Source organism: Aspergillus alliaceus (assembly GCF_009176365.1).
Source record: "Aspergillus alliaceus strain CBS 536.65 unplaced genomic scaffold BDW43scaffold_44, whole genome shotgun sequence".
Classification (NCBI taxonomy): Eukaryota; Fungi; Ascomycota; class Eurotiomycetes; order Eurotiales; family Aspergillaceae; genus Aspergillus; species Aspergillus alliaceus.
Genome location: NW_022474727.1, coordinates 156,373 through 178,229, shown reverse-complemented (window position 1 = coordinate 178,229; position 21,857 = coordinate 156,373). Strand labels below are relative to the sequence as shown.

Sequence of the window (21,857 nt, the reverse complement as noted above, 5' to 3'; positions counted from 1 at the left end):
TGACTACCAGTGAAGAGGAATCGCTTAAAGAATGGATTCTATTACTAGATAAATGTGGAGCACCTCCTCAGCCTGCACACGTATAAGAAATGGCCAATATCCTGCTTTCAAAGCGTGATACTACTTCTCCCCCTACTACTGTAGGGGAGAAATGGGTATACAACTTTACCAGGTGTATACCTGAGCTCAAAACCTGCTTTGCATGTTGCTACAACTATTAACATGCTAAAGTAGAGGATCTTAAGGTTCTAGGTGCTTGATTTAAGCAGGTAAATGAGGTTATTCAGAAGTACAGTATAGCTTCAAGTAATATATATAATTTTAATAAAACAGAGTTTACAATGGGTCTAATAACTGCAGCTAAAGCCCTTACTAGATCTGATATACCAGGTAAGCCATTTTTATTGCGGTCAGGGAACTGGGAATAGATTACTGCTATAGAATATATTAATTCTAATAGATGGGCTCTACCTCCCGGTATTATTTTTAAAGGCAAGGTGTATATAGAGGCCTGGTACAAGAACAACAAGGTTCCTTCTAATTAGAGGATTAAGGTCAGTCCTAATAGCTGGATAAGTAATGAGATTAACCTATATTAACTGCAGAATTATTTTTACCTCTTACTGCTGGCTGATCTGTGGGAAAATACCGTTTACTTATTCTAGATGGCCACGATAGCCATCTAATGCCTTAGTTTGATCAGACTGTGCAGAGAATGATATTATACCAATCTGCATGCCTGCCCATGCTTTTAATAAGCTTCAATCACTTGATATAACTGTTTTATCGCCTCTAAAACGCGGGTACAGGAGTCTAGTTCAATTGAAAATGCGCTGCGGGCTTAATTATATTAATAAGCTTGATTACTTGGAGGCCTATCCTAAGATCCATAGGCTGGCCTTTACTAGCAGCAATATCTATAGTGCTTTTAGAGCTACTGGCCTAGTTCCTCTAAGTCCAGAGTGTGTTCTATCTCAGCTGACAGTTCAGCTTAAGACTCCTACACTTCTGGGTAGTAGACTAAGCAGTTAAGGCAGCTCAGTGTCCAGCTTAGCGCCTAGGATGTCTCATACAGTTAAGCAGTTGAAATAATCAGAATCAAGCTTTAAACTGCTACTTAAAAATCGGTATCACAGTCCTGATTTGCCTATTAAAGCTGGCCTAAAGCAAATGATTAAAGGCGCTGAACAAGCTATACATAATACAATAATATTTAAGTATTAACTTGAGCAATATCAGGCTACACATGAAAAGCAGGCTAAAAAGCAAAAGCGTTCTACTAAACAGATTACTTTTAAAGAAGACACATCAGTATCTGAAGCCCGAATCCTTCTAAACAGGCAGATAGGGCCTTACCTACTGAATCGGCTTCTAAACGCGCCCCATTCAAATGTTCTGGCTATGGTATACAGGGTCATAAAGCTACCCGCTGCCCGAATCGATAGAACTACTCATCCTTATATAGAAGTCTGAATTCATGGTGTTTTGACTATTTTAATTTTGTATATGGCGGTTGGGGTGCGGGTCGCTTACCGACGTTTAGTTAGTTACTAGATTGTAATATGTGATCATCCGTATCCCGTTCAGGGGCAATCAGCCAATCACATCACTGATATCTTCCTGCGAAAGGGTATGTGCTATATAGTAGTATTTCTTCAATTCGGGATTGAGTCATGTTATGCTGCACTACGTTTCTGGCGCACGGCCCCCTCTGCGTGTCTGGCTTTTCGTTTCGATAGAGATTTCGATTAGCTGGTAGGATATGCCACGGGGAAAATTCGGCGATACGCTACGTGGACGACCCTGAGAATTTTTGTTATGGAGGGGGAAGCCTCCCATAATAAAAGGGGACCGCGAAGACCATCCGCTTCAAGGTTTCACATTCATCCAGAGAGTTTCCAATTATCGTTTTGATCCCGTCTCTCTCCGTCGTTCTCTTGTTGCTCTCCCTAAGATCACATAGGATACCCGAAAGTATGGAGCCACAAGGTTGGGATAACATTACTATGGACTATATAAAGAAGTTAACGGGTCCTGAAGATGGATCGTGCCCTCTTGTCTCCCAGGTGGAAGTCTGGGCCAAGGGTCATGGCCTCCTTTAGGGCCATAATTCGAATCATCTACCACAATGGGGAGACATCCGGCATGATCGGCCTCAACTTCCATGGTCACCACGTCCTCAATCTTAAGAAAGGCGAAGTGATTACGTCTTGGGTGGTGAACTGGGCCTGTAAAGGCAAGGAATACCGACTCACTCATATCAGGACAGACAAAAAACAAGACTTTCGGGTTGGTGTGGCTTCGAAACACAAAGGAGAATGTGTCGCTGGCAGTGAGCTGCTTCGGGGAGTCAATGTCACCGTTTGGAAAAGATCCCACCAAGTCCAATGACGTTCTACGGGCTGTCGTCTACCCGATCTTCATCACCGATATCTCAAAGATCACAAGAAAGCTAGTCATCACCAAAATGCCCGACGACCGCTTAATCAATCTGGTTGAGTTTGGTCCCGCTCATACGGACAATCGAGGCAGTGACACTGAAGCAGTCAAGGCCATCATCCGGACGAAGTCAACCACCGATGCGGACCAAAATCGCCGATTCCTGCACGGTGAATGGTTAAGATCATAAACGAAACGGAGTATAGCATCCTGTGATCCATGAAAAAATCAGTGGAATTCGGCGCGAGTCACCAAACTAGCAAGAGCCATACGTATTCCAAGCGGACACACTGACATGGCAAGACACCATCAAAATGCCCCCCCCCCACCCACAAATACTACCAAATGGACATGGAGTACTGTCAGGAAATCAAATTGACCGCCCCTTGACACCGCCTTCGTTCGTCTTCTTCCTATCCATACCCCCCGGGTCGTCTACATACGATCAATGAAGTCAAGTTTAGTCAAATACAACTAGTTTTGAGGATCGTCGTCTCTGCAAAGGGGAGCGATAAGGCGTTGTTTAGTGGTTATCACAGTGTCCGATCTCAGTACTATGAAGCAAACGTGGACGCGAAGTATGACGGTTACACTATAATCTTCCTCCAGAATGGGAACAGGCTCGAGTGGAAAGAAGGACCTACCGAGGCACAGGTCGTGACGACAAATTTATCAAGAACTATTGTTTCTGACGTTGGGGACGACGATCAGAAGAAGGTGGACACCATTCCCGGCGACCCAAAGCACCGGGGGAACAGAGCCTTCGAAATTGGTCGGTGAAAACAGTCACGATCTTAGTTATTGATTTCTATCTACGGCCTTCAGAGTGAATAAGCATCTTGTCTTTAACCCATGTCTCTGAACTCGATCGGTCTACTCTTTGAGAATCGCGGTTTTTCCCTTGCGTCTCATGATCTGTACCTTTGTAACTAAGCTCGCTATCATGTATTCCCTACCTATGCTCTTGCTGAACTAGCCGTCATATTGTCCTACAAGCTCGGAATCTAGCACCAAGAAAGTACTGTAACATAGCAGGTAAGAGGGGAAATCTGACAAAGCTGTACGAATTTTGGCCACTCGCTTGTAGTATCATTTACACGATGTGTATTGACCAGGTTAGATCCGAGGCGCTGCCCTTTCACGGCAAGGAAATTCGAGCTGGAAAGGTCCTATACACTATCTAAAATGAACAAAAATCATTTCCCTCCGGAATTAAAGGAAGTACTGTGCGCTAGAGCGCTTTTTGGAGAGATGCCTTGACGGGATTGGGACTCTCAAAGATCTCGGATAGCTCCTCCAAGGTACGCCCCTTAGTCTCGACGGAGAAAACATAGCTGACGGCGGCTTCGAACAGATCCCACACAATGAAGACAATATACGTGTACCAGCCAATGTTCTTGAGCGCCACCGGAAAGCAAAATTGATTCAGCAAGGTGAATCCGTGTGCAATGGAGAACGCAAGCCCGACCCCTTTGCCACGCGTCTCATACGAGAGGGCCTCAACCGGATAAAGTGCCTGAAGAGGCGTCATGCCGAAGTTGTAGCAGAATCCGAAGATAAAGATGAATGCAATCCCAGCAGAGGCCGCTGGGGTCGCCTGAGTATGAGCAAACACGCCGGAGCCGATCGTAATACAGGCGAAGCAAATGGAACATGCAATGGCGGTCCCGATGATGGTCGGTCGGCGACCTATTCTCTCAATCTGGCTGGCTCCAAGGTAGGACGCAACAGTGGAGACTACGGTGTAGCCGAGATTCACATTCAGGACTTGGTTCGAGTCGGTAATGCCGGTGGTCAGAAGCATGGCGGGGAGATAGTAGGTGACCACCGCGTTGCCCGAGCATTGGCCCCAGATGCCCGTGATCAAAGCGTTGGTGAACCTCCATCGTCCAGCTTTGGTCGTGTAGAAGTCGCGAAAGTCCCACCAGCGTTTGTCTGAACCAGACAGAGATATGAATTCCCGGTACTCCTGCAGTTGTAGTTGCACGAGAGGATGGGCGGGATTGCCTTCGCCGTGGTATCTCGTTAGGAATTCCATCGCTTGCTCTTCCTTGCCGTGGGAATAGAGCCACCGAGGAGATTCGGGGAAGAAGAGGACCGTCAGGAGCACAATTCCAGGGCAGATCATCTGACACCATAAGGGAATTTGCCAGGACTTATTGCCTGCGTATCCCGCGGACCCTCTGGTCACCCCGGCGGCAATGAGCGACCCAACCGCATAGGTGCAGTTATAGAACGCCATGATGATGCCACGATATGCCGGGGGGCAGACTTCGGCGCACCAGATAGAGCTGGTAGATCGCACGATATTCACGCCGAACCCGAGGAAGAAACGTCCAGCCACAAATTGAGGCACTTCATGAGAGAGAGCAGAGAGGAAAGTGCAAGCCACCACAATAAGGCAACCCACGAAGGTACCCCATCGTCGGCCGCGGAAGTCGCACGCAGGCCCACTAAATGGCAATGAGCAGATCCCTCCAACGGTATACATGGCGGAGATATAACCGATCTTCGCGCCGTTTTTCTCAACTCCAAACTGATCCCGGAACGACTCCAGGGCAGGAAGTGATCCAAAGATCGACCCGTCATAACCTACTCACCAATTAGCGCATGCCTCTGATTCCTATATGCTACGAGGTCGTACAGACCGTTCATTGTCGAACAAAGGAAAGCGATCACGCAGAAAATGTACAGTTTCCTTAAATTCGGGGCCCATGGCGACGGTCTCTCAGCTTGAAGAGCCTCAATCAGAGCCTGGCGACTGGGAGGCTCTTCTTTCTTACTTGTTATCGTCTTGATTGAAAATTTCTGGTCGACAATTTCTTTGTTATTGAGATGGGAGATCGCCATAACGAAATTAGCTTAATGACTGCTTGCCGATTCCATTCGGATTATGTTCTATGTCATAAGAGCCATCGCCCCCTATTTATTGGCCCTGGCGATATCTCAAGATGCTTAATCTGGGGTACTAAAATATCACTATCGGAATGGGCCCATGGCCACGTTTTCTCCACCAAATTCTGAACCCTAAAGCGAATTGATATTCGGGCGGGGAATCCCCCGTCCCTCGGGCGAAGACATCCTCCGATGTCTATCACGGACTCGGTGGCAGGATGTACTGAGAACCATTGAGCTCACAAAAGGACCTAAGCCACTGAATGGATTCTCTTCTCGATCGTTGGGCCATGGGGACTGCATGTCGCCTAGTGCTTGGACCTATTCAACAGTTAGGTCGACTGTTGGCCACGGACAGAAATGTTTTCAAGACTACAGGTATTTGCTGTGAGGCTAGACCTACTGTGCTGTTTCGCCTGCATGTTGATTTACTGCTCTGTGACTTCAATTGCGCGATTTAGGGTACGCAAATAGGGCGATACGTCGCCGTAACCAGCCTATGTATTCTAAATGGGTTATTGTTCAACGCGGGCAAAGGTAAGAAAATGACTATGAAATTGAAATATTCAATAGTGTATTATTGAGCAATCTCTCTGATCGCGAATATTACTTTAACAGGTCAATGCCTCATCTGGCAACTGAGGATGTTGGCGCCACCTCTCATAAAGTTCCTCGCGGCTGAAGCGTCTCTTTCCCTTAGCAATAGCAAATACAGCAGTAGCAATGACTACATCAGACCCAGGTGTGATGTGGATTTCATGATGCATAGTCGGTATCAATGTTCGGGACGCCATCAAATTCGTGTTTGGATCTGGTTTGAGCACTTTACCTTCTAGTGAACCCCCCGAAGATATCAAGTTCCTTATGCCACTAATGTCGCCGTTCCCAATTACGAGGGCGCCTGTGTTGCTTTCCATAGTACTTCCGAAGGATACATTCGCATCGTCTGATGTTGTGCCCCAATCCTCCGGTAAGATGTGCATTTGACGTGGCTGTTTGGCTGGTATCGCGAAGGCTCCTTCAACCAGTCTGACCTTTTCAGCCTGGGATGAGCCTTCCCGAGTGTTGCGAATGCGGTGGACTCTAATATGCCAATCCGGCCAATGGTCACAGGAAGGAATGAGGAGAGTTTGAACCTCGATACCCACCGATCGCCATGGCTTCCAGATACTGCATAAACATTGGAGCTCCCTGCTGTTGACCATCAATTTCTCAACTCTGGGGCTTCCAATGGTCTGCCATCGAGTGGTCCAGCTTTCCCCCTCATCCCGACTCAGAGTGAGAGCGTTATCGGGCGCGAGCTGAGTGAGTAGAGGCCCCGTCGGCACACTGAATCCGAATGCCGAGGAATATGCAAACTTGCTGTACTTCGCTTGCGTCGCTTTTAAAGGCCAGAGACAAAATTGGCCGCCGGAAAGCATGAAGTGATGCTGACCTGCTGGATGGTCACAGAGGATCTGGAATGGGGCTGACAGCAAATGGACCCCTGACACGAGCGAACGTCTCCCACCGTTCGAAGTCAAGGCATGAGGGAGCTCGTCAACCGCCCAGAAGTCATCATCGGTCGCCAGTGCTAGTATGAGCAGGCTTTTCATCGCCCAGTACGGTGACTGTGGTGAATTGTAGTCCTCGCACATAAACATGTTCGGGTATAGATAGCCAATAGTAAAAGTGCCGTCTAGCGCAAAGAGATGCTGGGAATGCGCTGCCCACCATCGCAGATGTCGAAGGAGCATTCCCTTAATGAACCCCGGGGATGTATAGGGGCTCGAAGCATCGTAGGCTCTGGCCAGCGCAAATGCTGCATAAAAGGCGCCCATTGCAAATCGATAAGTCAAAGATCGACCGAACGGAATGGAAGCCCCGTCTTCGTCGAAATACCTCCAGAACTGGTTGGCGAATTGTCTCGCTTGGTGGATGTACTGAGATACACGTTCAGGGTCTGAATCTGCGGCAAATATCGTATATAGCAACTGACTGAATTGAATGGCGAAGCTCCCCGAATAATAATCTGCCTGGCGACCGTACGTCTCCTGGCTGGCGGTCGCATCCTTTCTCCAAGGGCCATCCGCCGACCAACCGCTGCCTATTTGAAAGGAGTCTAGAAGGGTAAAGTCTTCCTGGATGAGACCTTTGACATCGTTGTACGGGACACCGCATACTCGATGTAAGGCAAGGTTTGAAAAGATCCTGAACCAGCGCCAGTTATTCTCAGGCATTACTTTGCCATTCAGACCCCACAGCCAGTTAGCCAGGTGGCTTCGACCCTCAGCGGATAATGGCGCATAGAATCTGGATGGAGCTAAAAGGAGCGCAAATGATATCGGCTCCGCTTCCACCATGCGCTGATCCCAGTTGTCGATTGCGCCCCAGTACTCGGGATGTGCTGGGTTGACTCCGTTCGCTAGACCTGATACTAAGCGATTTGTGTACTCACTGAGGGCGGAGTCTATTGGGCTATTTGATCCGGCGACAGCAGCAGCGACAGCCCAAATTGGCCGAGCGAAGCCTTCTAGCTCTGCCGCAGCTTCGTCAAAATGGGCTCCAGAATGAACGGGTATTTGAACCCGCGCATTTCCTGGAGAGAAATACGGTTCAAGCGCCTTGACAAGAGCCCTTGCCGCGGTAAGGACATCATTCCTGTCGCGAAAGAAGTTGTCGGAGAATCCACTGAGAGGTGGCATTAGTTCCAAGTAAAGTTGCTCTGGGTCGTCCGGTTAGAGGGTATGCCCTCAATCTACGTGAGGATCACATCCAAACAAAAAGAAACCAAGGTCAAAGGTTACAGTTGGAGAGTTATTGTTCCTATGCATGGTGACTGTAACATCGGAGGGTTCTTTAGCCCGAGAAGGTCGTATCACTAGTTTGATCCTTCCCCACAGTTGCCCCAGAATATCGGCGAGTTAAACAAATTAAACCCCGCTCGAGGTGGGGGAGGATTGACTCTCATCGTCTACCTGGTTTAATTCCCTCGCGTCACTCTATGCTAGGATTGTGAGTTGCACCAAGATGGAATCCCCCGACACCCGAGGTCTCGCGGTGCCTCCCAATCTAGACACCGAAACGCCGGCTTGCTTGTCATGCCGAAGTCGTAAGCTGCGGTGTTCTAGAGATATCCCCTCATGCACTCGTTGCCAGCGTCTCGGTGATTGCCCTCTTCCCGGTTGTTGAGGTGTCTACTCTAACAAAGTGATAGGTGTGGCCTGTCACTATGACTACACGAAGAATAAACCGGGGGTTAAGATTGGCATCATCCAAACCTTGACTCAACGAGTGGGTATGTAGTCAGGCTCATGCTATATGCTGATCTGTTAAGAACGCTCATGCCATGAAATTAGAGTCACTAGAAGTTCAATTGAAAGCACTGACCGCGCAGCACCAAGCTGTTAGTGGAATCCCAAGCCCAGCAAGCACCGTTCAAGATGTCACTGCTCTCCGAAGTTTGATCTCATCCATGATGGAGGAATGGAGGGAGAACAACAGCCTCTCGGCCGGGTCACAACGCTCGGCTACGGACCAGGCTCTTGGTTCTGCTGAGTCTGCTCTCAGTCAAGAAGCGCCGGATACAACCATGGTAGCCCCACGGAAAAGACCATGTCTAGAAAATAGAGACTCCGGGGACAAATCCTCTCGAGCGGAATTGCCCCCGGACGATCTTATGAACAGTATCTTAGATGCGTACTTCTCCGTGGTTCACCCATTTATCCCTATCCTCCATGAGCCACTCTTTCGATCTCGCCTGCGGGATCCGGCTGAGAGACCGAAGCTCATCCCTCTACTTCATGCTATGATGGTATGTGCCTTACGATATGTCGTAAATGAGAGACTTGCTACAGAGTGGCTACAATCCCATCCAGATGCACTGCAGAGGTCTCGAGACATTGTAGTTCTGTCAGGAATCGATAGTCTTTCGGTAGAAAGTGCTCAGTCGCTCGTTATCATTGTCTTCGTTCATATCTGTGATGGAAACGCCGGCAAGGCGTGGCCAATAGTGGGCACATTGTGTAGAGCCGTGGTATACATGGGCCTCCACAATGAACCGGACGAAGACTACCATAGGGGCCCGTGTGTACAGCCCTTCAATTATTTGCCGTCCGCCAGAGTATGGACGGAAATGGAAGAGCGACGACGGGTATTCTGGAATGTCTTTTTGCTCGATCGGTAGGCAGTCGATTGTACCTTGATATTGACTGTTGTCTAACCGATATGCAGATTCTGTTCCTTCACTACTGGGTATGCAATGCATTGATTGTTTCATTTATAGGGCGTCCTGTACTAACTCGATGTACCTTTACTCTACAGATGGAACATGAGCCTCTGCAGTGAGGACGTTAAACTCCGTCTACCCAGTGATGGCACCTACTGGGCTAAGGAGGAGCCAGTCACCACTCCCTTCTTCAATATATGGGACACATCCATGGCGAAATTAGGAAAATCAATATCGTTTCTCCCCGGGCATCTATCGTCGCTTGTCGATAAGGAGAAGGACGTTGATAATACTCCCTCGAGATCTGAACGCGTGCCCCCTATTTTATCAACATCCCCAGCCCGTACAGTTGATCTTTCGACCATTGGGTCCTTTGCATACTGCATTGAAGCGACCGAATCGCTCAATCGTGTTGTGAAGTTCTTTCTTCAACGAGCGGTTAACTTCCAATGCAAGCAGGAATTCAGCGCTTGGTTAACCCGATTCAAAGAATTGGATCTTCAACTCATTCAGTACATACTTCTGCTACGTGTTACACCCCTCTGCTTACCGATACTGACACCAAGAACGATTCTAGCTGGAAAATGTTTCTTCCTCGGCGATGGAAAGACTCGAATATTTCGAAGGAGCCTGCTTTCGTGCATATGGACCCGAATCTGACTCTAGCCCACATCACGCATAATACGTCCATGATCCTTTTACACCAGTGTATTGCCTATCCGCAGGCTGATCTTGTAGATAAGCTGAAGCAAGCAAGCATCGCCAGCGCCGAAACGTGCCAGCTCGCCGCATCGGAGACGGCCAACATTGTACAGAAATACTTGCAGTATACACCATTTGTAGGCATTGTCAATGCGCAGTTCATATTTTGCGCTTTTGTCAGCGCCCGGGTTATGCTTGGTAAGTTCACGAAGGACATTTAAGTTTCATTCGACTAAACTGTATCCACTAAGTACATTCACAAATCCATCGAACGGAGCCTCCCGATGGATACAGCATTCTTCTGTGGAGCCTCCAGCAAATGTCCGCACGATGGGTTTCCTCGAACCCAAGCTTAAAATTGGAATCGGGAACCGATAACTTTGCCGAGGCCCTTCTTGCTCAGCTTCAAAGTCTGCAGGATCTATGCAAGCACACCCAGCCCTTTGAATTGAACGCACTAGGCTACGCCAGAGAGGTATGCTTTGCCCTTGGGCTTCGCAGCCCACCGGCTACCTTGGGTGAGAGCCAATGGCTCAGGGAACGGCGTGCCCAACAGCGACACAGTATAATACCAGTAAATGGCACCCGGTCTCATTATATGAATAGCAGTCCTTCGGCACAGACATCGAATCAGAACAACGTCGGCAATCACACATTTGGGTCGCAACAGGGCGCATCATCACCTATTAGAAGTGCAAGGCATTGGAATGGGAACCCGGCGTTGGACCAGTCAGGCGTGGCTCCACTGCGTACTGCGCATGTATATCGCACTGAAGCCGGGCCTCATACAGCATTGGATGATCTGTTTCCACCCGCTCATGTAACTTCACCCCTCGGGGATGGCTCAGAGAGCTTTGCGGCGTTGTCCAACTTCCTCTTGGACCCGCAGTATTTGGATATGGATAGGATTATAAGCTTCCAGGACTCATTTACTCTGTAGCACTCAATGTACACTATATGATCAGAGATACCTAGTGATCGCAGCGCTAAAAGGTAGTCAAAAATTTTCTCTTCCGAAGGCGCGATATCGTGAACGTAATATGTTCTTTTGCACATCTATTTCTACGCATAACATGGATACAATCCATGCATCTACTTCATCGGCTCGGGCGTCGGGCGAGGGATCCACCCGAGCTGCGTATCGGCCTCAGATGCGGATACAAAGGACCCTTTCACTTAAAAGTCCAGAAGTTGAAATATTGAATGACCTCTCCTTGACCAGTCCTTCGAAACTCATTACCCATTTTACAATATCTGTTGGATTCCCCCGTTGCTATGGCACCTCATATCCTGGGCTCCTCTCCTGACATCGAGAGTAGACCGACGTACAATGAAGTGACTAAACCGCTATATTCTCCGAAGACAAGAGATAGTGATCTCAGAACGGAGCTTGCATTCCTTTTTCGAGAAAACAACATCGCAAAGCTCATCGACGTTGCCGAAGCGCTCCTTGAACGCGATGTGAGCACTAACTAAATTGCCAATCACTGTCATCAAGCGCAGTTCTGATTCTGATTTCTTCAGGGCTCTCCTATACGCTTTCCAGAGACTGTGCCACAAACGGGTACCAATCAGGGAGTCTACAGATGTCGAGACGCCGAGTTCTGGACTTGCGGGTTTTTCCCTGGCAGCCTTTATTGTTTGCTTGAACGCATGAGGAAGCATCCAGGAGCGAGTTTGTCCGGCCTATCAATCCTCTCGAAGGGACCACAGGAGGCGTGCACCGGAACTGCGACCAGAGGAGTTCATATCCATGATATCCTTGTTTCTCACATTACCACCCTGTGCGGGAAATGGTCCGAGCCCTTGCACGCTATGTCTTTTCGCAAGGATACCCATGACCTCGGGTTTATCATCCAACCTGCCCTCCAAAGAGACTGGGAGCTCTTCGGGAGCAAAAGGAGCCTAGAGTCTGTCCTTACTGCAGCGGAAAACCTTGCCAGTAGGTTTGACGAGCAAGTCGGCGCCATCCGGAGCTGGGATCGATTTTCCAATGCGTGTCACGAGATCACGAGCATGGAGGATGATTTCCTGGTGATCATTGATAGTCTCTGCAGTGAGTGTAGTCTACTGGAGACGAATCTGTCCCCACGTTCTACTAACATGTCTTACTCTAGATCTTGACCTCCTCTTCTACGCCGGAAACTATCTCCGCTCTAAACGTCTCCTTTCCATCGCCGAAACTCATGCTTCCACCCTCCTGTCCAGTCATCTCCGGCCGGAATTCGGGCCCGACGGAGAGACCTTCTACTCTACATATCATGTTGTGAACTTCTCTCCAACGCAGAACGGGGCTGTGAAGCAGAAGCTCACCGCGCAAGGCTACTCCGACAACTCGACGTGGGCCCGTGGTCAAGCATGGGCAATCTTGGGATACGCTCAAACCTTTGCGTGGACCAAACGACAGGAACACCTCAACGCTGCCAAGAGCCTCGCAGACTATTTCATTTTCCGCATGGAGACATCGCCATCAATTGTGGAACAGGGAGGTCGAGGGCGTTACGTCCCACTTTGGGATTTCGATGCGCCCATTACCAACACAAGCACGAACGGTGAACAATGCCCTCTACGGGATGTTTCTGCAGGATTAATCGCCGCCAATGGCATACTCATTCTATACGGACAACTAACAGGCATGGGCGACCATGCCACGGCCAAACGGTATCTAGAATATACGCTTGCGATCGCAAAAGACACTGTTGCACTGGCGTATAATCGGGATGAGATGCAGTTGAGTCTTTCTGAACAGGATGGTAAGATACGGATCGCAACACGGGAAGTTGGAAATGGCTGCCGCTTTGAGGCAGTATTGGAGAAATCGACTGCGAATTACAATGCTAATCATGCAGATCGTCATTGGGACCATGGCCTGGTGTATGCAGATTACTACTTTCTTGAGCTTGGAAATCGCCTATTAGACATGGGCTTAGTTTAGTCGTTTCAATTAGATATGTAATTAAGGGGATGAATCGTCTAGTTTCTCGATTGACTTAATCCTTTCTTAGCATCTCGCGGTCATCCAACAAGCAGCTCCCATTTCGCTATCTCCGCTGGGTTTCTCAAGGGTATGAACATGATACTCTATATTACTGTATTGCTTATCACTATTCCCAATGGAATTACAGAGATGTATGTTCATAGAGGAGAAATGTACGTTGTACTAATGGACCTCTCTCCCCCTGATCGGGCAAGGGCAATAATCAAGCACCGTTATGTGCATGCGTCAAGGTTTCATATGCGACAAAGAGCCCGTTATTCTTCGCAGGCCGCTGCTTCACAGTCAATTTCTCGGTCTTGGGCATCTCGATACCCTTTCTGAACGACAGTGCATTGAGTCCAACTTCCGTAACGGGTCCCAATGCCAACTTCAGCTCTCCTTCGCATAGCCAGGAAGGTATGGCCGTCCCATCTGCAAATTGCGAATGGAACTCTAGTCCATACTGCAGTCTCGTTCCCAAACCTGTCTCGTAGAGGTCAGTGCCTTGAATGCGGGAGGTCTCAGCAACATGCGCCATGGATGCTAAGGAATATCCGGTGTGTTCGAGATCCCTACAGGTTTCCTGAGCCTGTCCATTCTCCCTGAATGTGGTTTGATTGAACCACCAAGCAATAATTGCAACCGACGAGGAACTCTGCCCTCGGGCTACAACTGGGTACTCTCCATCGCTTGTCAGGTACACGGTGGCAGGGACTCGCTTCAAGAACCACTTCATGGCGGTGTTGTACGCGTCCGAATCCTCGAGGAATACGGCCATCATAATGGCCGCTTCCGTCATAACTGTTGTAAGGCTACATCAATCTCCTGTCTTTAAGAGTCAATAGTTGATTGATAACTTACCTAGCTCCCAGTTTGCCACATTGTGGTCCGTTCCATTGACCGTCAACGGCATGTAGACATTGCGTAGCATATCTTCAAACTGTCGGATACCAGCATCTGTCCACCCAGCATTCGTATGTCGAATAATCTCAGCCGTTCGCGCCCACACAGAGCCAACCCAGCCCGATTGCAAGGGTGCATTGGAATTATTATGGCCTTTGATAGTGGACGAATAGGAGTCCATAATGTGAATCGCCTGTTGAGCGTACGCCGTGGTCCCGTTAATCGCCCACGCCAGCGCATTCGCGTACGCTGCTAAAGAATCTTTGCGTTCGGCAGTACATCCAACGTCTGGGTTCGAAGTTGGGCCACATTCGACAATAACGTGTGGTGACGGATCCTGTGGGTTGGCGACATGTTCATCTTTGAGCAGGGCATCGTACGCCTCCATCCACGGTTGCTCGCCGTGTATTACTTTGTTCTTGACGAAGTCCAGTTGAGATTGGCTTACCATTGCTCCGGGATGAACCCATTTGGACGGTACTAAGTTGGTCGTAGGCACAGAGATTGCTGTTTGGATAAAAGTAGCAATAAGCAGCGAAAAGGATTCCCATAATGCCATGATGGCAGACTAACAGACCGTGTGGTTTTGTCAAGCGGATTGGTAGCCTCGAGCCCCTGTAACGGGTACTATTTATTCTACGGCCCATTCTATACTTCATTATTTTCGAGTAAGAATCTCTATCTACTCCCGAGCCGTGGTTTGGATAGGCGACGATCGTGCGGGGAGGCGGCGGAAGGATTGCACCGATCATGAAATCATGTCGGCCAGAAGAATCCCCCGAGTGAAGCCAGGTTTTTGTGACTGTTTGCGTAGCATTAGTGGGTCTTACTTCCACATATAGTTATATTATACAATGGGTTACGATCGTCCCTTTGCGGCTCACATAGATCTCTAGAAAGCTAGGAGTCTCCTTTTGTTTATGACAATGGTTACCACTCGAGCTTTGCGATATGGTAGCTTAATTGCTCTTGTCACAATCCTCCTGCAATTCTCCTCTGCAAATGATGTATACCTAGACTGCAGCTCGACATCCAGTGGTGGCGACGGTAGTCACTCCCATCCGTTCAACTCTCTGGATGAGGCCAATCAAGCTGTTCTCGGCGCTGGAGACACACTTAGTGTCAAAGCAGGTACTACATGCTTCGGGACCTTGTCGCCGCAGGGCAGCGGCACCCAAAAGAAGCCCATTATGCTTTCAAGCTACGGCGACGGGCCCCTGCCCATCATAAATGGCTCGGGTGCGACCGAGGCCGTCCGCCTCACCAACCAGGACTATTGGGATATCTCCAAGATCGCGGTGATCAATCCCGCTCCCAAGATCGCCTGGCGCCGCGGGATCCTCGCAACCTCGGACGACGGCTCGGTCCACCGGGGCCTATACATCCACGACGTGACGGTTTACAACGTCGCCGGGGAGACCAACAAGGCCACACATGCGAACGCGTTCGTCGCCTCCGGTGGGATCCTGGTAAACGGCACCGAGCATCATAGCCGATACGACGACGTTCAGGTATACAACAACACGGTCTATGACTGCGGTGGCGGCGGCATCAAAGTCCGTGTGGGCCAGATGGACAACCGTGGACAAGATACCCATGTGTGGAATAACAATATATCCTACGTTGGAGGAGATGGAATCGTGGTTTCGTACGGAGCCTCGCCGTTGATCGAAGGCAATCTCTGCGGGTACCTCGGCCATGGAAAATATCCCTGGACTGGCGGCAACTTCGCTGGAATTTGGGTTCTTGGTTGCCGCGACGCGGTGATGCGATTTAACGCGGTTCATGACTCGCTTATGTCCTTGATCGACAGCGAGGCCTTTGACTGCGATTGGGGTAACGAAGGCACTTGCACCGTTGAATATAACTACAGTCATGACAATGCCGGGGGGATCTTTTTGAATTGCGATGGCTGTGGTACGCCCGGCGGCGCTAAGCAAATTATCCGGTACAATATCTTCCAGAATGACTGTCGTATGTATAGTAACGGAGACAATGTGGAAATGGAGTTCTACAACAACGTCGTCTACTGCCCGAATAAGGACTTTGAGATAGCGGTCCCGCCGCAGACGAACCTGTCCAACAACATCTGGGTTGGTACAGCTGATTCGACCCTGCCGACGGGTGAATCAATTGAATGGCGTGCAAATCTGTTCCAGACTGTGTCGAAACCAGATGATACGGCGGGGACCACGGGAGATCCGCATTTCATCAATCCGGGGACCGGGAAAGACAGCATCGACTCGGTCGATGGGTATCGACTGCGATCCCAAAGCCCTGCTTTACTCCAAGGAGTTGTTGTAGAGGAGAATGGAGGGCGAGACTTCTGGAATAATGCAGTGTCTCCCGTGGACCGACCGAATATTGGAGCTTACAATGGGAAAGGACTCTGACCAGCTGGATTATTGACTAGGATCATTCCTCCAAAGTCTCAACTCCTGTGGTTGATACAATTCACCTTTGCTGCGTTTGGAGATCCTCCAACACCTAGATAAAGATAAAATATTCTGGAGAATCAGATGGAAGGAATAATATACTTCCTCTTATATTTTGAATATTTTGATGGAATATTGTAGGCCAAGCTTGGAGGGTTACGCATAAATCGTCCCAAGTTAACTTTCTGTATAAGGCTATGCAGGTGTGGCGATAAATATGTTAAGTCGGATCTGTCGACTTGCAACTACATTTTGGCCTAAAGATTCTAAAAAAGTCCCTGAAATAAAGTAACTAATATATTCTATTTGGAAGTATTTTCTTCAAATTTCCAGGCACAGTGTCGTGTGTCGAGTAGCACAGAAGAATATTCCAAACAAGCCGTGATCAGGCTCCTGCGTACCACGTGACGCACAGCTTATTGCCTTGAAAACGCGGTATCCACCGATGCCCAGTGACAACCCTCAACCCTCAGAGACAAAGAATACATCCTGCAACGATAGGGACTCTCTCACATCGCGAATCTGTTTCTCACCATGAATTGCTGTCCGATGAGGGTGTTTCAGCGAGTATGTCGATCATCTATACTGCAGTCGCTCAGGGACCAACAAGCACCCCGCTTGGTCGATCCCACTCTGTGCTTTAAGGGAATCCAATTCCACCCATTCCGACCTGTCCATACTGAATCCATCTCAAAGTCCAAAGATGCACATCAAAGCCAACAGCTATTAGACTTATCTCTCAGCTATTCGCGAACCCACATGAGTGGAAACGCAAGTATGCCATACACGCGATATGACGACCGCGGCACAGCGGTGCCCTTTAGTAAGCTGACGAAGCTCGACATCGTAAACAAGTACGGGTTGAGTGCGCGCGATTTGCGCGCGCTCGACGTGCCATCGGATGGATTCCCGCATATCCTGATCAGAGAATCGACATTGCTGATCCACATGTTCAGCCTGCGGCTGCTGGTGCAAGCGGACCAAATGCTGTTCTTTCATCTGGAGGAGGTGACCCCTCAAGAGCCTGGTACCATCTCGCGCGTCTTTCGTCGTGATTTGGAGGGGAAGCTGCGCGGGGATCCCGGATTGGGGGTATCTGTGGGCCTGCCGTATGAGCTGCGCGTTCTGGAGGCCGCACTGGCCGCTGTCACGTCAACTCTGGAAGCCGAGTACGTGCTGGCGAAACGGCAGGCCACGAAGACCTTGCAAATGGTGGACAAGGAGGAAGGCGAGATCCACTCCAACCTTCGGACATTATTAGAGCTCGTACGAGAGCTCGCAACGATCGAAAAGCGCGCAAGGCAAGTCCGAAGCGCAGTGCAAGACATATTGAATACGGACGAGGATATGGCAGCTATGTATCTGAGTGATAAACAGGCAGGGAAGCCACACAAAGTGGATAATCACCAGGATGTCGAATACCTGCTGGAAGCATACTACAAGGCTAGCGATGCTGTTGTCCAAGAAGCCGCGAGCTTGATGGGAACGATCCACCAGACGGAAGAGACCATACAGGCTATCCTAGACGTGCGACGGAACCAAATAATGGTGTTGGAGGCCAAAATAGAGATTCTGATGCTGGGAATGGCCGCGGCAACGCTCGTGGCGGGCTGGTATGGCATGAATGTGATCAACTACTTTGAGGAGAGCGGGCCGGCCTTTGCAGGGCTGGTTTCGTTCTGCCTGGTCTCCATAGCATTCATCTCGCGATATGGACTGCGGCAACTACGCCAGATCCAGAAGATGCATTTATAGGCCTGAACGCTTTTCAGTCAGCCATCGGCCTTTGGTCACATTGATTTGGCCAAGTTCAGGTGACAACTTAAGATGGACATTTGACAATTCCGATGATTTGGGATCTTGGTAAAACGAACAGAGATGATAGGCAGAATCTAATGAGAATGTCTCACAAGAAGCAACAGCTTGGGTGTAGGATGAGTGTGTACCCCATTATCATTTCGCTGAGACTACAGAGCTTCACTTGGTAACTTTGACAACGTCAACCAAGTAACAATATCCTGATATTAATATATAGAGATGAATTAAGAAGGAGAGTACTTCACCCCCTCCCTTTCCACAGCACCGTGGAATACTGCAACAAATTGTACAGCTCCGAATCGTTATATACACTGATCCGGATGTCGAGGGGCACAATACCATATCGATAGCTATCAATCGCGGCATTACACGAAAGTTCAAGGATCTCTGAAACCAGATACGCGATAACTCGACATATTCCACGAATGGACTCCTCCTCGATTGCTGAAGGCTGACAGACAGCACGAGAGTTGAGGAAGGTTTTGATCTTACCACACATGTAGTCCACTTCAAAATCAGGGATTGGCTCCGTAGCAGATTGTGTCAAGCAGCAGTGGCAATAGACATCAAGCAGTTTGCCCTTCGCAGGCTTACCAAAAAGAGCATCGGCGATCATAGAAGGCGTCCTCCAATGTAGAGCAGGAAGAACAGAACGCTCCAGGTAGCTTAATATAAGCTCATTAATAAGGTCAAATACACGATCTTTCTCAGGATCGACGAAAACTGCGATGTTCCGCCTTTGAATTGGACTGGTATTGATCGTAATGCCTTGGGTCCGGAGGTCAGCTATCAACTCCGGGGGGAAATGTGGTCTGAAAGGGCGAAGCCGTAAGCTATCGAGTTCTTGAACGCGAAGAACATGGTCTCCTTTAGAATACGGTCCGAGACATGTCGATTCGGGTGGCGCTGGCGGCGAGAACGATATGAAGCCTTCCCCTGGAGGCGCCGACAGCCTTTGTATTAACTGGAGTCCGGAGAAGTCAAAGCCCTCACGAAGTCGCCGCTCAAACCTTTCTTCATTAGTCTCTGGTTTGCGTAGAGGGTGGCTCTGTCCGGCAAGCGATGTGCGAGTGAAGTCGGTCCGGGTCGAGAAGAACAGAAAGGAGTGAGCAGCGGTGCGCTCGAGGTTGAAGCCAAATCGGCCGAATTTGTGCTCGGCCATTGGGATTTCCATCCAAACTCCAGTGACGCATGGATTCCTCCTATCCGATGATTGTCTCTTCCAAGCTGCGACTTGGCTCTTCGCATGGGCGTAGTCCACAACACCAACGGACTCGGAGAGCTCAACATCCACCCCCTCATCTTCTGGATCTAGTTCCGTTGGTTCCTCTCCAGTACCCTCTCCTGACTGTTTGTCTATTTCGTCTCGACAGCGAGCATCGTAATAACCCCAGTCATACCGATTGACCACCAGAATTCCCTCGGCATGGGTCTTACCATCGTTCCTGGTACTCCCACAGTCGGGTTCATATGGAGAACCGGAAACGCGCAGGATCCGCTGAATCTCAGGGCCGACGTCAACGTCTGAGTGACATAGGAACCACCCTGAGACTATCTCGGTATCAATATCCACCAGATGAAAGGCATTCCATCTGCCATTGTGCGCAGGAACGTTGAATTCCAGATGATGTGCTACCACCGTCCCCACACATTCCGGCCGGATGCTGGGGAATACTTGAATAGGGACTGAGCTGCCGGACCATACATTATGCAGTTCACCGAAGCAAATACACCCGGATTCTACCACGAAGGTGGCAGTGGCCTGAGGAGTGGTTTCCATATTGACTAAGCTGTTGCTGCTTAGGTGCTGGGCGTTCTTCGTGATATGTAGGAACTTTACCAAGCAACCGCCGTTAGGCTGTTGTTCCCCCCAGCGAGTATAATTTAGTACATCAGCTAGATCAACCAGAGATTATATCCGCCGAACATCGAATGGTGAGATTCCAGGCAGCAAATGCTGCCTGGTATGCCGGGTGGAGCGAATACGAAGCACGACCATTGTGGGTTATCTCAGACGCTGTACCAACAAACTGAGCGGAGTAAAGTGGATGATGTTGGCGCCCATGTACTGAGGACCGCGAACTGGTTTGGCCACATAAACACCTTCACTTTTAGTATCCAAGTTCGCATAATTCAGTCTATTGCGTTTGTTTAGGAATGCTTTCTGGGCGATGGTGTGGCCAATATCCTGGTAGGCCATGCGAGCCCAGTAGCGACCGACAATTTCCTGCATAGATGCGGTCGTGGGAATGTGCGCAGGGGTATGGAGAGGGGTCTCGTTGCTGTCTGTCTCATTACTGGAAAAGTTCGCGAACAGCATCGCTGCCGAGCCTTTCGAACTTGTCCGGATTACTGGTCAGATACGTGAAGAAAGGCCACGCCTGGTAGTAGTTTTCACTTCTCGTTGTGGCATCCACGATGACCTGAAACGAGTCTCCGATTACTTTGTTGAGCTCGATCACGGTATCGCCCGTTGGCTGGTTGTACTTGGTTCTGGCGTTTGCACCTAACGATGAGGCGTTCTATGTCTCAGCCACCCAGTTTGCAATGGGCTCCCACCAAGCTCCGGTGGCAGTCTGATCCACCCAATTTGAACCATGATAGGTAAGGGCATGGCCATACTGATGCACTGTAACCATTGGATCCGCCAGGGACGAAGGGTTCACCTCCAGCCAACTGAGCCCAGTATTGGCGTCGGACTACTGCACGTCCGCAGCGCTACCTAAATCGCTCACCTCATATATATTCTCCTTCCAGAAGGTAGTCACGGTGCTGCTGTCTGCGCCGTATGGGATCTCTGTCATCATCTATCTAAGGTCGCCGACAAAGCAGCTACAAGCTGCTTCGAGCATAGTCAGAACCGCGTCTGCACTGCTCCGCTCCGACGGGTAGAGACGGAAATGGTTGGAATCCTTGAAGCTCGTGCCTCCGGGGCCGACATCAGGGATTTGCCGTGAACGTGGTGGGCTGAGCAGCGGTAGAGACTTAGATAGCTGGTGCTGCGTAAGGTGCCCGAAGAATGGTAGAAATAATTTTTTTTTCGACGCCATGGTGTTGGAGCAGAAGAGAATTGATGGCCAATCATCCAAGTCCCTTTTCGCTATCATTTACCAGGGCATCTTATATATTCATACTATCCATGGGAGTGCCAAGGACATCATGAAGCATCGATATAGAGATTGCCGGTCATTTGCTTCAGCGTACTACACTAGTATGAGACAGTTCCAGACAAAAACTCCTGTCGCCCCTCCACTCTCAACACCCGGGGCCCGGTCGGACTGTTCTAGTCTCTTGATGAAGGCAATAATATAATCACCCGGGTGCCTTAGAGGCGTTAGGAACAGGTAATAGAGCCAAATAGTGGTGGCTCAGGTGGCATGATGTACATATGCCTTCCCGAGTCTCCATTAAATCTATGGAATTGTTTCTATACCGCTACGTGAGTCATGCAGGGTTGTTCCAACTGGGTTTAGATAAGGTA

At 49.4% G+C, this 21,857-nt stretch overlaps 10 protein-coding genes across 10 annotated transcripts; 5 read left to right on the top strand and 5 right to left on the bottom strand.

The window, feature by feature from the left end:
- Positions 1–2,040: 2,040 nt before the first annotated feature.
- BDW43DRAFT_314160 (uncharacterized protein) lies at positions 2,041–2,629 on the top strand (the record flags this gene model as incomplete). Its single annotated transcript, XM_032047745.1, has 2 exons — positions 2,041–2,217; positions 2,270–2,629. The coding sequence occupies 2 exons, from the start codon at positions 2,041–2,043 to the stop codon at positions 2,627–2,629; spliced, it is 537 nt and encodes a 178-aa protein (XP_031897121.1).
- Positions 2,630–3,670: 1,041 nt separating this feature from the next.
- BDW43DRAFT_302553 (general substrate transporter) lies at positions 3,671–5,289 on the bottom strand (the record flags this gene model as incomplete). Its single annotated transcript, XM_032045258.1, has 2 exons — positions 3,671–5,031; positions 5,088–5,289. The coding sequence occupies 2 exons, from the start codon at positions 5,287–5,289 to the stop codon at positions 3,671–3,673; spliced, it is 1,563 nt and encodes a 520-aa protein (XP_031897120.1).
- A 656-nt stretch (positions 5,290–5,945) lies between these two features.
- On the bottom strand, positions 5,946–8,108 carry BDW43DRAFT_321586 (glycoside hydrolase family 154 protein; the record flags this gene model as incomplete). The annotated part of the gene is made up of 1 exon (XM_032049364.1): positions 5,946–8,108. The coding sequence occupies exon 1, from the start codon at positions 8,016–8,018 to the stop codon at positions 5,946–5,948; it is 2,073 nt and encodes a 690-aa protein (XP_031897119.1). The 5' UTR covers positions 8,019–8,108.
- Positions 8,109–8,343: 235 nt separating this feature from the next.
- BDW43DRAFT_302551 (transcription factor domain-containing protein) lies at positions 8,344–11,183 on the top strand (the record flags this gene model as incomplete). Its single annotated transcript, XM_032045257.1, has 6 exons — positions 8,344–8,479; positions 8,531–8,611; positions 8,673–9,127; positions 9,173–9,495; positions 10,119–10,441; positions 10,495–11,183. 6 exons carry the CDS (start codon positions 8,344–8,346, stop codon positions 11,181–11,183), a joined length of 2,007 nt encoding a protein of 668 aa, XP_031897118.1.
- Positions 11,184–11,518: 335 nt separating this feature from the next.
- On the top strand, positions 11,519–13,178 carry BDW43DRAFT_314156 (glycoside hydrolase family 88 protein; the record flags this gene model as incomplete). Its single annotated transcript, XM_032047744.1, has 3 exons — positions 11,519–11,704; positions 11,768–12,299; positions 12,361–13,178. 3 exons carry the CDS (start codon positions 11,519–11,521, stop codon positions 13,176–13,178), a joined length of 1,536 nt encoding a protein of 511 aa, XP_031897117.1.
- Positions 13,179–13,443: 265 nt separating this feature from the next.
- Positions 13,444–14,682, bottom strand: BDW43DRAFT_314155 (chondroitin AC/alginate lyase; the record flags this gene model as incomplete). Its single annotated transcript, XM_032047743.1, has 2 exons — positions 13,444–14,021; positions 14,082–14,682. The coding sequence occupies 2 exons, from the start codon at positions 14,680–14,682 to the stop codon at positions 13,444–13,446; spliced, it is 1,179 nt and encodes a 392-aa protein (XP_031897116.1).
- Positions 14,683–15,049: 367 nt separating this feature from the next.
- Positions 15,050–16,516, top strand: BDW43DRAFT_321580 (right-handed parallel beta-helix repeat-containing protein; the record flags this gene model as incomplete). The annotated part of the gene is made up of 1 exon (XM_032049363.1): positions 15,050–16,516. The coding sequence occupies one exon, from the start codon at positions 15,050–15,052 to the stop codon at positions 16,514–16,516; it is 1,467 nt and encodes a 488-aa protein (XP_031897115.1).
- Positions 16,517–17,035: 519 nt separating this feature from the next.
- Positions 17,036–18,957, top strand: BDW43DRAFT_286021 (CorA family magnesium transporter). Its single transcript, XM_032043008.1, has one exon. The coding sequence runs from the start codon at positions 17,093–17,095 to the stop codon at positions 18,311–18,313; it is 1,221 nt and encodes a 406-aa protein (XP_031897114.1). The 5' UTR covers positions 17,036–17,092; the 3' UTR covers positions 18,314–18,957.
- Positions 18,618–20,156, bottom strand: BDW43DRAFT_314152 (uncharacterized protein; the record flags this gene model as incomplete). The annotated part of the gene is made up of 1 exon (XM_032047742.1): positions 18,618–20,156. The coding sequence occupies one exon, from the start codon at positions 20,154–20,156 to the stop codon at positions 18,618–18,620; it is 1,539 nt and encodes a 512-aa protein (XP_031897113.1).
- A 225-nt stretch (positions 20,157–20,381) lies between these two features.
- BDW43DRAFT_314151 (uncharacterized protein) lies at positions 20,382–20,696 on the bottom strand (the record flags this gene model as incomplete). The annotated part of the gene is made up of 1 exon (XM_032047741.1): positions 20,382–20,696. The coding sequence occupies one exon, from the start codon at positions 20,694–20,696 to the stop codon at positions 20,382–20,384; it is 315 nt and encodes a 104-aa protein (XP_031897112.1).
- Positions 20,697–21,857: the final 1,161 nt, after the last annotated feature.